Source organism: Neolamprologus multifasciatus, chromosome 8 (assembly GCF_963576455.1).
Source record: "Neolamprologus multifasciatus chromosome 8, fNeoMul1.2, whole genome shotgun sequence".
In the NCBI taxonomy this organism is placed as follows: Eukaryota; Metazoa; Chordata; class Actinopteri; order Cichliformes; family Cichlidae; genus Neolamprologus; species Neolamprologus multifasciatus.
In genome coordinates this window covers 4,692,414-4,706,636 of record NC_140446.1, presented here as the reverse complement: position 1 = coordinate 4,706,636, position 14,223 = coordinate 4,692,414, and the positions used below count along the sequence as shown (strand labels likewise).

The 14,223-nt window shown below is 42.0% G+C and overlaps 1 protein-coding gene and 2 long non-coding RNA genes across 4 annotated transcripts in view; 2 read left to right on the top strand and 1 right to left on the bottom strand.

The window, feature by feature from the left end:
• Positions 1-14,223, top strand: part of LOC146512267 (rho GTPase-activating protein 44-like) — a 52,085-nt gene that overhangs the window by 13,474 nt on the left and 24,388 nt on the right. For both annotated transcript variants that reach the window (XM_085169352.1, XM_085169351.1), the window contains exons 2-10: positions 499-538; positions 1,150-1,269; positions 4,429-4,505; positions 5,140-5,251; positions 5,833-5,909; positions 7,952-8,069; positions 10,355-10,423; positions 10,531-10,612; positions 12,661-12,788. In XM_085169352.1, the coding sequence (XP_085025478.1) occupies positions 499-538; positions 1,150-1,269; positions 4,429-4,505; positions 5,140-5,251; positions 5,833-5,909; positions 7,952-8,069; positions 10,355-10,423; positions 10,531-10,612; positions 12,661-12,788 (823 nt within the window). The remainder of the gene's footprint in view (positions 1-498; positions 539-1,149; positions 1,270-4,428; positions 4,506-5,139; positions 5,252-5,832; positions 5,910-7,951; positions 8,070-10,354; positions 10,424-10,530; positions 10,613-12,660; positions 12,789-14,223) is intronic.
• Positions 300-1,186, bottom strand: LOC146512269 (uncharacterized). Its single transcript, XR_014875562.1, has 2 exons — positions 1,077-1,186; positions 300-500 (listed from the first exon to the last, which is right to left on the bottom strand). It is a non-coding gene; the product is annotated as an uncharacterized LOC146512269 (long non-coding RNA).
• LOC146512268 (uncharacterized) lies at positions 1,569-3,752 on the top strand. Its single transcript, XR_014875564.1, has 2 exons — positions 1,569-2,350; positions 2,647-3,752. It is a non-coding gene; the product is annotated as an uncharacterized LOC146512268 (long non-coding RNA).

Genomic DNA, 14,223 nt, shown 5'->3' with positions numbered 1-14,223 from the left:
TTTATTTGGCTGTAAAGTTGGGACAGTCTATGGAGACTGACTAATTTTTGGAACAGTTTTTGGATGTTTTCCATGAACTAAAAGAAGCTTTTTTGTGTGTTTTCAGATGATTCTGATAGTTTTTAGATTTGTTTATTTAGTTGTTAGGATAGAAAAATTCCCAACCCATAAAATAATTGGAAGATAAGTCAAAGAGTTTAAAAATGTTGTAAGTGTCAGTCAGTCTGTTTTCTGTCACATTTCCAACTTGAGACTTTGTAATTAAACCAGACCAGCGTGAGTCCTGTGCAACTGTGAAAATAAACATTCCTCTTACACGATTAGCTCCAGGCAGCTGCAGCATTTTATATTTCTTGCACAGAAGTCGAGCAAATGATGCAATTACAGTGATTGAGTGGTTTGTGCGCTACTTGCCAAGTTCCCACAATAACAAGTTCTGTAATTTTAACGTTTCCCTCTCTCTATCACCCTAACAGCCGCTCTTCTCTTTTCTTCCAGGGCTGAAAAAACAGAAGTGCTGAGTGAAGATCTGCTGCAGGTACTAATGAGTCTTCATCGAATCTGTGTGTTTGTGCGAATGCTTTTCCTCTTTGGCTCGATAGTCACTGCTTCTCACAAGAAAAATCTCACAAGAAAAATCATTAGTGGAGCAAAATATTCAGCATGCATGAATTTTTTGAAATATGTTTTGCTATTTTTAATGGCTTTCTGAACTGCCTCCGGGCAACATTAACGAACGCTGAAATTGAACCTCTTTGCGAGACAAAAAGCGAAACGTCCTCGCTGATTGATTTGGGGTGCAATATTGTAATTGATCAGATTAATGATGCTCTGAGTGGCAGACACATCGCTTCCACTCAGCTGGTTTAATAATGAAATGAGACGCATTGAAGCCCAACAGGTAATGGTGCGGCGTCATTCACACCAACTGAGAATGATGCTGTTTTAGTGGGGGAAAAGCTCTGATGGAAAGATGGAGTTTCTATTTTTAAATCTAACCCTGTTCTGGGTTGAGGTTTGAGTGCATGTCTGTAACTGAAGCTGGCACAAGCTGTGCATTAGTGGAAGGAGCTCACAGTGTGTGCATGGTTCTGGCTGAGGCCTGTGCCCTGACTTTTCTGTCTTCCTTCCCTTCTGTGTGTGTTTCAGGTGGAGAAACGTCTGGAGCTGGTGAAGCAGGTTTCCCACAGCACACACAAGAAGCTGACCGCCTGTCTGCAGGGCCAGCAGGGCGTGGACGTGGACAAGAAGTCTGTCAGGTCGCCCTCGGTGAGAGAAAATAAACACTACAAATCTGATAAAAACCTTTTTTTCATCTGGTATTTTAGCTGAGCTGTACCGTACCAGCGTGGGCTTGTCAAGGTACAAATCACATGATGTACAACCATATACATTTTTTTTTACAGCCTTAGTATTTTGGCCATGTTAGGTTGGAGCCATATTTATGATGGGGTAGGTTTACACATTTGCCTAACCAATAAACGATCACTGGGAGGTCCAATTGTCACAAATCACGGAGTGTTGAACTATGTACAAGTTTTATTTAACTGAGGAATCTTTTAACAAAGCTAAGGAGGGCCTGGATCTCCTCCATGCCTGCTTCATGCCCTGGGGGACGGGGCTATGGCTCTCTACATCCTCTAGCAGACCATTACATGGGGAAACCATTTGAATACAAGCGCGCCGATCCACACAGGTGTGCACACAGGTGTTCACTGTTCGTAGACTTAAATCACACCTTTCTTGGCTGCTACTTCAAAGCACATTGTGCGCTGTCTGTCCTGCGTGCTGCACAACAACATTCAATATTTAGTATTTACTGCTGTTTACACTTAGCTAGATTAATGCGATGGTGTTGTGTTTAGTATGTTGCTTTGTTTTGTTTTTTTTGCTTGTTTTCTATTCTTTTTCTCTCAACAGGTGATCCCGGAGATATTTTTTCTTCCCCCCTTTCTCACTGTCCCTCTCCCCTTCTGTTTTTCTTTTCCTTCCTCTTTCTTTCTCCCTTTCCTATCCCTCACTCATGTCTGTCCCGTCTGTAACAACTGAAAATAAAATAAATAATAAAAACAAAGGTCGATCAAATGGACCAATACGGCAATGCCATGATGATCCATTTGGCAAAATAAATCCATTGGGTATCCTTGTTGGTCTTCAGACAACAATTCTGACGGCTAAAGAACCAAATGGGACAGGCGGAAAAAAAAAAAAAAAAAAAAAAAAACTAAGGAAACGAAAAACTAAGGCTCATGCCACAGGGGGAAACGAGGAGCGTGGAGCCCAGGAGCGCCGTAATCGGGACCGTGGGGAAACTGCAACAGAAAGGGGAGACACAGTTAACAGCACGCAGGTTGCCAAGAAATGAACAGCTAGACTTCATTAGTTGCCGAGGCTTACAGGTAGAGCAGGACCGTGGAGCTTGGAGGGGAGAGGTGCCCGTAAAGGGAATCCTAGGGAGGGAGGCAGTCAGGCAGGGAGACAGGCAGGCCATAGGCTTCCACGCCGAATGCTGGTCACACTGGGAGGAGACTTATGGACTGGCGAGGAGAAGCCGTCAGAGCTGGCTGAAGTTGTCCTCCGGTGATTGCCTCAGATGAGACACAGGTGGTTTGGAGGCGGCCCAGCCCGAGGGTGTGGCCACCGCAGCCTCCCACGGCTCCCTGGATGCCGAGCCACGGGCCGTGACAGCAATCCTCAGAGAAGACGTGAATCTTTTTATAATATTATATAATATATAATATATATAATATAATATAAATATATAATATATTTATGGCTCAGGCGATTAGAGGATCATCAGGGGGTCCTTTTGTCCCTCTGTGGGGGGACACTCCCACTAGGTTTATATCTGGGACTCTCCACCATTTGACCTTAGAACTGAAGAAGCTTCTCGGATGAGAGGTGAAACGTCTTCAAGCAACTTAAAGAAGTCCAGACGCTTTTCTTTGCAAGCTCCTTTGACTACGATGACCTGGATGACTGAGAACCTTCTGTTTCTAGTGTTTAGTCACCTGCTCCAGTTTAGTGTTTCTTTTCTAGTGTTTCAGTCCTCAGTTACGACCTTTGTTTGTCTTTTAGTAAGTTTATTTAATACAAGGTTTCTCCCAGCAATAAAGCTGCACTTTAAGTCTCACTTCCATGTCTGAGTTCTGCATTTTGGGTCCACCACTCCTGCTTGCCTGCCTGCCACGCAGCCAACCATGACAGCTTTAGTCTGCATACAGTTAATGGTTATCTGCAGGCCACGTTGCAACCCACTTCCACCTTCTACCTAGCTCATCCTTTCATGCTGGTTAATTCAGTGGCACATCTGCTGTCATTCATGCCTGCTCTGTTCTGTGTCGTGGTCTTGCTGCTGGTCTCTCTGCCTCTGGCTTTACATTTATGTATATGAAAGGGCAGAGAGATCGTAAGAATTTGGGTATCACTGACCAGTGACAGCAAAGAACACTGTTGACGGACATATGACAAGTTGGTAAATGCGTTAGAGGGTTACCTAGGCAACCGGGGGTCTGGAATGTCCACTAGTGACCGATGGTTAGTAACACATGAAAAGCAAATCGAGTCCTGTGTGTACGCTCAAATGAATAAATCGATCAATAGTTGTTATACTGCAGTGAAGTTTATGCGGTTAAATCTTAGTATACAAAGTAAAATGTTCCAGGATTTATCTGCCTTCTGGGCATGTTTTACACTTTATTTGTACAGTCAGAGCATGCTGCTGCTCTTCATTTGTTTTATTGACTTTTTTATGCTAATCAATAGCAGTCACAACTTAATATTTATTGTTATATTTTAATGGAATAGAATGAAAATGAATTATTTTCTACCTATCCAGCTTTTCTTCATTGTGCTCTCAGTAATTTCATAACAACTCAGACTGAAAGTTTTCCTAATGACAAATTCAATTTTAAGAGTTTCAGAGAGGACAGAAGGACACTGACAGGTGATTAGCAACGATATTGGAAAGCATGTTTCATCCTCCAGTAAATGTTTAAAAAAAACACACAGAGGAAATATTTTCCTGCAAACCAAGAGACTGAGTGACAAAATATTCAAGTGCTGCACAATAATGTGCCATTTGTGTTGTGGAAAGTTAATCTTTTTAATCCTTCAATGGATTAAAAAATGTTTTCATCCTAAAGCTTAGAGGAGCCTGAGATGAAGATGTTTTAAGATGGAACCAAGACAGTAACTCGTGAGAAGGCCAAGGAAAAAAAGAGAAAAATAAGCTTTTTTAAAATTCATTAAAATAAAATGAATGTTTGCAAAAGTGATGGACTGATGTGACATGAGCACGTGTTTTAACTTTAGGTACTTATATTAAAGATAATTTATAATCTTCGTATCCTTAATGTGTTTTCTCTGTGTTTGTGGTTTTATTTATGACCTGCAGCTGATTCATCGACTGTTTGTGTTTCTGTGCAGAAAAAGCTTCCACTCGCAACGCTAGCACAATGTATGGTGGAGGGGGCAGCTGTGCTCGGAGACGAGTCTCTGCTAGGGTAAACACACACACACACACACACACACACACACATAGTAATTTACATTATTGTTGATCATCGATGAGACTGGAAACATTTTCTTTGGAAAGGCGCTGATGCAGAGAGGAACGTTTTTATGACCCAGAACTGATTTGCTTTTCACATCCTGAGTATAATAATAATATCTGTAATATAATGACTTTTTTTAGAAGTCACCTCGTTGGTGCAAAAATAGTATTTTATGCCTGTCAGACGGCTTCAACTAAAGAAATGGGAAGAAATTATGTGCTTTTGCAACAAGCAAGGTTCTTTGCTAGTTAATAATTGTTTATTATGTGCAGATACATCACTGGTTTAATGTCTGAGTTGCATTTTTATTGCTTGATTGAGTCACGAGTCACTTTAAGTGACTTAAAACAACAATTTGAAAATGGTTAGGTACAAGAACTGGACTGAGCATGAGTGAAAAAGCAGCCAGTGTCCAACTACAGATATTTTAGAAGCAAACTATAAAGAAATGAGGGGTGACACAAGAGTTTTTCACAGTGATTTAAGAGAAACCTCAATATTACAAACCAGGAAGCGAGCCGTAACACTGACTGACCTGCGTACGTTGCACTCGGTGAATCCGCTGTGATGTTTCCTGTTGCAGAAAGATGCTGAAGCTCTGCGGCGACACGCAGGAAAAGCTCGCTCAGGAGCTCATCTTGTTCGAGCTCACTATCGAGAGGGACGTGACCGAACCCTTGTACGAGCTCGCAGAGGTACAGAAACAATGCCGTGCGACTAACTGTTTAATAAATGAGCTCCAGTCACATTAACAGCAGTAACAGCAAGCATCTGATTAGAAAAGGAGTCCAAAATGCGTCCTGGTAAGAAAAAGTTGAAATATAATTGTGACATGACGAGTATCTGAAATTCAACAGGGCAGAAAAACATTATAAAAATGGTTTAGTTTTCATTATTTTTTAAATAGAAAAATAGAAAAGAAGGAAAGGGGGCGACAAGGTATGAGCTGTTTCAGCATGACAGGACTGTTGTGTAGTTTTGTTCATTAAGGTGCCCTGTATCTATGAATAAAATACTTTGAAGTGATAAAAAGTTAGAAACTGATAGCAAGAAGATCTTCCTGCCTCCAGTCCCCAAACACGGGACTTGTCTGATGAACTCTACTTATTGCTCTGCAAATTAGCCAGTAAGCTAATCTCCATGAGAACGAGAAAGTGCTGCCCAGACTGATTCTGCTGCTACAGGTGCAAAGCCTCTCACAATACTGAGGCTGTTTGTTGTCCTCTTTCACACTAACACAGCAGACTGAAGGAAAATCTCTGCTCTGCCCTCTCAGGTGGAAATCCCAAATATCCAGAAACAAAGGAAACATTTAGCGAAGCTGGTCCTGGACATGGATTCTGCACGCACACGGTGAGCGCGTTTCTCTGTGTGTGAGTGTGTGTGTTTGTTTGTGTGTGTGAGAGAGAGGCTTGGCTGTTATCGGAGAAACTCCATCAGCTGTGAATGGACTGGCTGTGCAGCTTCCCACTGAATGTCACTGGGATTTTGTTGCACACCGTGACGCTGCCGTCTGTCTCACACCGCAGACTGCTGCCCGTGTGTGAAAACCTCACTTTAAACCAGACTGTCCTTTTTTTCTGTAACGAACACACTCAGTGTGGACCTTCATACTGATGTCTGTAGCTGTTACACTCGTGCTTCAAATACCACAGACCACTGGCTGATTCCTCCTCACACTTCCTGCTAAACAGATTGTGTATCAGTGTGAAGGTGTTTAAAGCAATAGGCTCAAACACTGAAATGAAACCTTTACTTCCTGAGCTGCTGTAGAAGCGGACTTTTATTTTGAGGGTGCTGTTTATTATTTTTGACTAGAACTAAATGCTAGTGGACAAAATTGGATAGAAAAAAGGTTTTCTAAGCCTGATTTTATGGCCGTATTGACATAAGGAGTGCTTTATATCAGATTATAAAATTAGAGGAGGATGTAGCTTCCTGCAGTCTTTCTAATAGTCAGCAGGGGGCGACTCCCCTGGTCACAAAAAGACATTTGTTGTATAGAAGTCTATGGGAAAGCAACCATAGACTCCCTTGATCTGTGACCTCAGGAATTGTTTTCCTGATTAGTTTATGGATTTAAATAATTCCTTTATTTACAGTCCAATGAGATACAAAAGCAACTTCTCCTTAGAAACTTGGTAAACTAATTAAAATTTAAAGATAAAATATCTGGCAGTATAGCTCATATAGTGTAAATTGTTGAAGATGAGGCTGTGATTGTGAGCTTTATCGGCTGCAGTGAGGTAGTCCAAACATGATGGGCTCATTAAGCGCTCGTATGTCTCTGGGTGTTCGCGAGGAGGGGTTCAGACAGGCTGTGGGATGCATGTGTGGGGTTCACACAGATACTGGTGGCTTTGCTGAGGCGGCGTGTGTTGTAAATGTCCTCCATGTACTTCGATGATCTTCTGTGCTCTTGATGCATTTTGACACTACTGTCATATCTTAATAAGAACAACATCATTTTCAGTTTTTAAATTATGGTCCCCATTAGTGTCCAGAAAGGCAGTAAAGCAAGGTATGTCCACGATATGAGCATGGACTGTCCCACGGTTTCTTGCGCGTGATGTCTGGTTTCAAAAAGCTAAGGTTGCAGCTGTTCGAGGCTTCGCAAATGTGGCCTCTCAAACCAGTCGATTGCATCCAGCTTTAATATATACACATGCATTAATAACTCACCACATAATCCGTTAAAATGTATATTTTGCTCTGCAGAGGATTGGTCTGATGTCTCACAGCTGCACTGGCTTTGTAACTTTGAGCTATTTCTTAACTTCAGTTAACTTTCAGGTAAATTTAACTTTTAATGGTGTCTAGGTGATGCAGAATAAAGTCAGTAGTGCCTGATCCTGTTTGAAACGTGCAATTGCCACAGTTTCTTTTAGCTGATTCACTGCCATTTTGAACAGTGACATGCAGAAATGTTGTTTTCCTCACTGCGGTCCAGCCAGCCAGTTCTTTAGTGACCCAAATCTAAAGCAATTTTTCCCATTATGCTGCTGTGTGCTGAGCTCCTCTGGCAGTTCTACATATTATCTACACTGACAGACAGATGGATGGAGGGGGAAGAGGAGAGTCTGAGAGCAATACTTAAAAGACAAAACAGCTTAAGCTGAATAAATGAGGGTATATAGAAAGACAAGTGTTAGTATTTTGTCAGCCACAGACTTAATCCATTGCCTTCAACAGTTTGATTTGTTTATGTGAGTCACTTTGTTAAAGTAGCTGTCAGGTCTCGCTGTCAATGCTTTTCTCACTCGGGAACAAAAGTCTAGATCTGCTAAAGGCAAAGAAAAATGCCTTCTAACAGTTTAACATGCTGCCCTAAAAAAATCCTGACTACTTTTGTGACTCAAATTCACTTCTTACTGAAACCTACCTTCTGCTCACAGGTACTCTCAGTCTACCAAATCTTCGGGACTGTCCAGCAACCTGCAGCCAACAGGAGCCAAGGCCGACCACCTCAGGGAAGAGATGGAGGAGGCAGCCAACCGGATGGAGATCTGTCGAGTCAGTGATCACGTTTTATCCCAATAAACCACAGGTGTCGAACTCCAGGCCTCGAGGGCCGGTATCCTGCAGGTTTTAGATGTGTCCTTGATCCAACAGCTGATTTAAATGACTAAATTACCTCTTCAACATGTCTTGAAGTTCTCCAGAAGCCTGGTAATGAACTGATCATTTGATTCAGGTGTGTTGACCCAGGGTTAGATCTAAAACCTGCAGGACACCGGCCCTCGAGGCCTGGAGTTCGACACCCCTGCAATAAACTAACTAACATAGCGCCAGTCTGTCTATCTATCTATCTATCTATCTATCTATCTATCTATTAGGGGTGCAACAATACTTACATCGATATTGAACCGTTCGATACAGTGCTTTTGGTTCGGTATGCATATGTATCGAACAATACAACATTTTTAATTTATTTTATCAACTTTCCTTCTGACGATGCTGTCTGTGTTGAGCGCTCAGTGGATCTGCGCTCGACAGTGCAGCCTAGGCGGAGTAGTCGAACGCAGATTCACTGAGCGCAGGGCAAGCTAGCAGACAGAAGTTAAGCTCTCCTTGCAACATGGCAAATTGAACCTCCCCCACCCTCATTCAGATCTGGCGTTTGGAACTATTTTGGTTTTCATGTGACGTATGACCCTGAAGGTAAGCGCGTCATGGACTAAAGTAAAACAGTATGTTGGATGTGCCAGGCAATGCTCAATTACATTGGTGGGAACTAGTGTGTTAGCGCAGTTAGCTCGTTAACGTGTTGGCCGTCCAGCCCCACGCACTGGGCGATCCGCGGTAGCTCGTTAACGGAGATTTGCCGTGTTGTGGCGTTAACGTCATTTCAGATTAACGCTGACAGCACTAGTGGGAACACAACGAATATGACTGCACATTTACTCCGACATCATCCTCGTGCAAAGACAAGTGGAAGCAGACAAAAACAACAAGCAGGCATGCTTCAAACTTTACCCGAGTCATTTAGACAGCCGTTAGCACATGATTCTCCTTATGGGGACCTGATATGTTTAATGTGCTGCTGAGAATATAGCCCAGAAGAAGCGTATAGTAGAGCTTTTATTTTGGAAAGAGCCATTTCTCTGTAATAAACTCTCTTTTCCAAAAATTGAGTGATTCCTCAATCAGATATATTTATTTATTTTATTACTTTTTTGTTTCAGCAACATTAAATTTAAAAACTGTACTTTTGAGTTAAAATATATATTTATAATTTTAATAAACGACAAATTAAAAAGGCATGAACATTTTTTTTGTATCGAAAAAATATCGAACCGTGACACCAAAGTATCGAACCCAACCGTGAATTTTGTGTATCGTTGCACCCCTACTATCTATCTATCTATCTAGGCTGTTGTTATATGTATCAAGTAGATTGTTGTCATCTTTTTTTTGTTGATGTTTTTGTAAAGTGAACCTACAAGGATATTTATAAATGTCCTGAAACAGCCAATTCTTGCTTCCAAGAGTGTTCAAGCTTCCACATCCTGCATGTGCATATACATCCTTTTAACCGACCGTTTGACCTATTATGTGTACAATATACAGGAAACAAGGAAACCATGTGTAATTACTACAATAAGCAATGACTCGCGTCATTATAGGCATCCTAGTAAGCCATGACATGTTATCTCTCGTAGACAAGAAAGGCAAAAGTTTTGTGAAATTTGTCATTTATGAAATTACAAAACCAAAATAGAGTTTTTGGGCTTTTTTGGCTCAGCACAGTTTTACCTGATTGGTATTCTAACGCTGCACAAATGTGTGTAACTGAATCTGATATGAGGTGAGAACAGACAAACTTTCCACTTTCGGCAGAAGAATATAGAACACAAACTTTGAGCAAATAGAAGAAAGAGGAGAGATTTTTTTAACCTAACTTCTATACATACAGATATGAGCACTTTTAGCTATTAGCTGGCTTCAAGTGGCCATAAATTAGTGTGAAATTCTGGGTTTAGGTATTCCCAAAAATATGAGAGTACTTTGATTATATTAATAATTATTTTACACACTTTTTGAAGCATATATTTTGATTTGTATGACAGTGTATCTAATGGCATTAATAATGACTCTTTCTCAGCTACATTAATTGAGTTACCATGCTTTCTAAGAACTCTTTAATGTGACAGTATATCAAATGATAATAATAATAATAATACATCTGCTCTAAATAGACAAAAGTTTGAACTGCAAAAACACATTTTTCAGACTGTTACGTGCCTTGTGTCTCTTTTTGTTTTTTATGCGTTCTATGCTTCAAAATGTGTTTTCAGGATCAGTTATCAGCAGACATGTACAGTTTTGTGGCCAAAGAAATTGACTATGCAAGCTACTTCCAGACAGTAAGTGCACTCACGTCTCTTTAGACAGCCGCATGACTAAAACAGACAAAAAAAAAAAAAAAGAAACACACCCTACAGATTGCCTTTTTCTGTCTGTCTCTGTCTAGCTGATAGAAGTCCAGGCAGAGTACCACAGGAAGTCATTAGAGCTGCTTCAGAGTGTTCTGCCTCAGATCAAAGCTCATCAGGGTGAGTCTCAGACCAACATGCTGCAGTCTTATTTTGTTATTCTTTCTCTCTAACTGCTTACATTTGCCTCTGCTATAGTCCATATTACAGGGTAAACACAATGTGTCGGGCTGTACAAATGAAAGTGGTGCTTGTTTATCCTTTCAAGTGCTTTTATCACCCGTTTACCTGCACTGTGTTTTCTGGTTTGACGCTGCTGAGAATTTCTTTATAACATTAACTGAAGTTATTAAGTTAGTGTCGCCACATTCACTTCACATATACCACTAAACATGAAGAATTTAAATTTTTATAAATTGTTACATTTAATTGTTAATTGTTACATTTCTGATGATACACTGTGATGTGTTTTGCTTTAATAGAAACCAAAATGTCCAATCTGGAGCAGAAACCTGATTTGATGATATGCATGTGTTTCCTTTCACAATAAAAGCCCTAGACATAGAGACAAGAAACTAACAAAAAGCAAAAACTAGACAAAAATCAGCCAGGAGGGATAAAGAGGGAAAATTTTCCTGCTGTCACTTTGATTTGCACCAAAGCAGCGGAAATGGGTCCACAGTGGTTTATTCTTCCTAAGTGGACAGATTGGTGTCCCTGAAGTGTAACTGGCTTTGTGTTGTAATGCGAAGATGAAGTGTTCCCTAACTTATTTTGAGCAGAGTAGTTTCTGCTGTTAAATATGCTCCACAGAACAGATAAGAAATAAGTCAACTACATGTTAGTCGGTGCTAAACATACACAGTCGTGGCTGAAAAGTCACAGGAGACGAAATGAGCAAATCAGAGAGAATCAAAAGTCTGGTTTTAAACGACTCAATGGAGGGAAAAGAACTTGTAAAACTCAAGTAACAACATAATTGTGACTATCAAGTGTAGTTTAATAACTTAAATTAGTACTGTAATGCACTTGACTCAGCCGGAAAAGGGTGGAGTGCCCACTCCGGGTCGGGGATGAGTTCCTGCCCCAAGTGGAGGAGTTCAAGTATCTCGGGGTCTTGTTTGCGAATGATGGGAGAAGGGAGCCGGAGATCGACAGACGGATTGGGGCTGCAGTAATGCAGACGCTGCACCGGTCCGTCGTGGTGAAGAGGGAGCTGAGTGTAAAAGCGAAGCTCTCAATTTACCGGTCGATCTACGCCCCTACCCTCACCTATGGCCACGAGCTGTGGGTAGTGACCGAAAGGACGAGATCGCAGATACAAGCGGCGGAAATGAGCTTCCTCCGAAGGGTGGCTGGCCTCTCCCTTAGAGATAGGGTGAGAAGTTCGGCCATCCGGACTCTGAGGGGCTCAGAGTAGAGCCGCTGCTGCTCCACATCGAAAGGAGCCAGCTGAGGTGGTTCGGGCATCTGACAAGGATGCCTCCTGGGCGCCTCCTGGGTGAGGTGTTCCAGGCATGTCCCACCGGGTGGAGGCCCCGGGGCAGACCCAGGACACGCTGGAGAGATTATATCTCTCGGCTGGCCTGGGAACGCCTTGGTGTTCCCCCGGACGAGCTGGAGGAGGTGGCTGGGGAGAGGGAGGTCTGGGCCTCTTTGCTTAGGCTGCTGCCCCCGCGACCCGGCCTCGGATAAAGCGGATGAAGATGGATGGATGAATGGATGCACTTGATTACTACATAACAGGAAAATGTAATGTGATTACAGTAATTGTGTGTGAAACTCTGTGTTGTTTTCTGCAACATCATATTAAATCTTTATATATTGATAGAGTGGATGACCGAGAGGTTGAGTCATGTTATCCATGAATGTGTTTTTGTTAGCGCAGTTTGTCATTTTACCAGTAAAATATGTCAAATAACTGTTGTCTCTGTTAACTACGGCATTCACAGTATAACTCTATAATGGTCGGGTTGGAAACTATTGCATATAGTGAAAACCTTGCATTTGTTTTGGCATCGCTTTGCAGTCTGGAAAAAAATGATTTGATAAACTCTGAATCGCTGCAGTCATAAGATCATAAAAGCAGAGCTGCTGCAGAATGATCTGGGCATTTGTGTGTGAATAACTAAGTGTGTGTGTGTGTCTGTGTGTGTGTGTTTTCACAGAGACCTGGGTGGAGAAACCGTGTTACGGGAAGCCATTAGAGGAGCACTTAGCGCTCAGCGGGAGAGATATTGCCTTTCCCATCGAGGCCTGTGTGACCATGCTGCTGGAGTGTGGCATGCAGGAGGAGGTAAACAAACCGGCTGCTTTTCACACGACACACAAGAAACACATTTATGGGTGTGAAATGTTGCAGAGGTCACCGCGGAGATAAAGTCAGTCTTAATTACCAGAGGAAAATCTAATCGGGGACCAAGCCTGAAACGAATAATCAGCTGGAACATTAAACTAATGCTCACACATCAATACATCCATAGGTATAATTGAGTAATGTCATATGTCTGAAATGCGACTGATTCAGTGGTTACAGGATCGGCTTTTTGCAGAATTTGTGGCGCTGTTGGCTTTATGAAACCGAACATGAAGCAGCTGGAACAAGGTTTAACGCCTCCAAGTCCAAGTACATGGTTCTCTCAGCTGGAAAAGGATGTAGCACCCACTCCGAGTGCTGCTGCACCAAGTGGATCTCAGTGTCTTGTGAGGGAGAGTGGAGCAGGAGACTGACAGATGGATTGGTGCAGCAGAAATTGTATCCATCTGCTGTTGTGAACAAAGAGCTGAGCATGAAAGCAAAACTGTGGATTTACTGGTCAATATCCATTCCTGTTCTCATCTATGACCATAAACTGTGGGTGGGTGACTCAAAACAACAAGAGAAACTGCAGAGGCTGGCTTTGTAAGGGTGCTAAGGATGTCACTAGGGCAGTACTCACACATGCCAGATGATTAGGGCTATTTAACTAACAACAATAGCTGCCTCAAGGTGTTTGTTATAATAAGGTAAATAGAGTATTACAGAGAGAATCCCAATGATCAAATTATCCCCTAATGAGCAGCACTTGGCAAAAGTGGGAAGGAAGAACCCACTTTTAACTGGAAGAGACCTCCAGCAGTACCAGGCTCATGGAGGGTTAGCAGTGTGACCTGCTGGATGGTGAGGGTGAAAGAAAAGAGAGTAAAGTGAGAATAAAGTGATACAGACAATCACTCACTCACAAGACAAACTAACTGAGCCATGCTAGCTGCAGGTTACTATATTTGTTCCTGTACAGGGAGGTGATCACATATCACTACGATCAATTTTTCCTTCGTTTTGATGGCAAAGTGCACAAGCAACCACGTCACTTCCTGACTAGTTTAACTTTTCATTAAAACTACTAGAAAGAAAGTGAAAATGTGACTCAAATATTCTACAGGTAACCCATTGATTACATATCAAGTATTAGGGGTAAAGCCTGTGTGTACACATACATTTCAAACCTGCTTTAGAGATTAGGGTCAGGAGCATTGAAAGGAACCAGCTGAGATGATTCAGGTAACTTCCTAATGCGCCTCCTGGACACCTTCTCGACAAGGTCTTTCAAACATGTCTAAGCTTCAGAAGACCTCGCAGCAGCCCCAGCACAAGGTTTGGTTGTGTAGCAGCCAGGATTTGGACCCAAATGCATCCTTAATCCTGGTATTTTACAATACAGGGAAAGCCAAATTACATGCAGAGCAGAGAA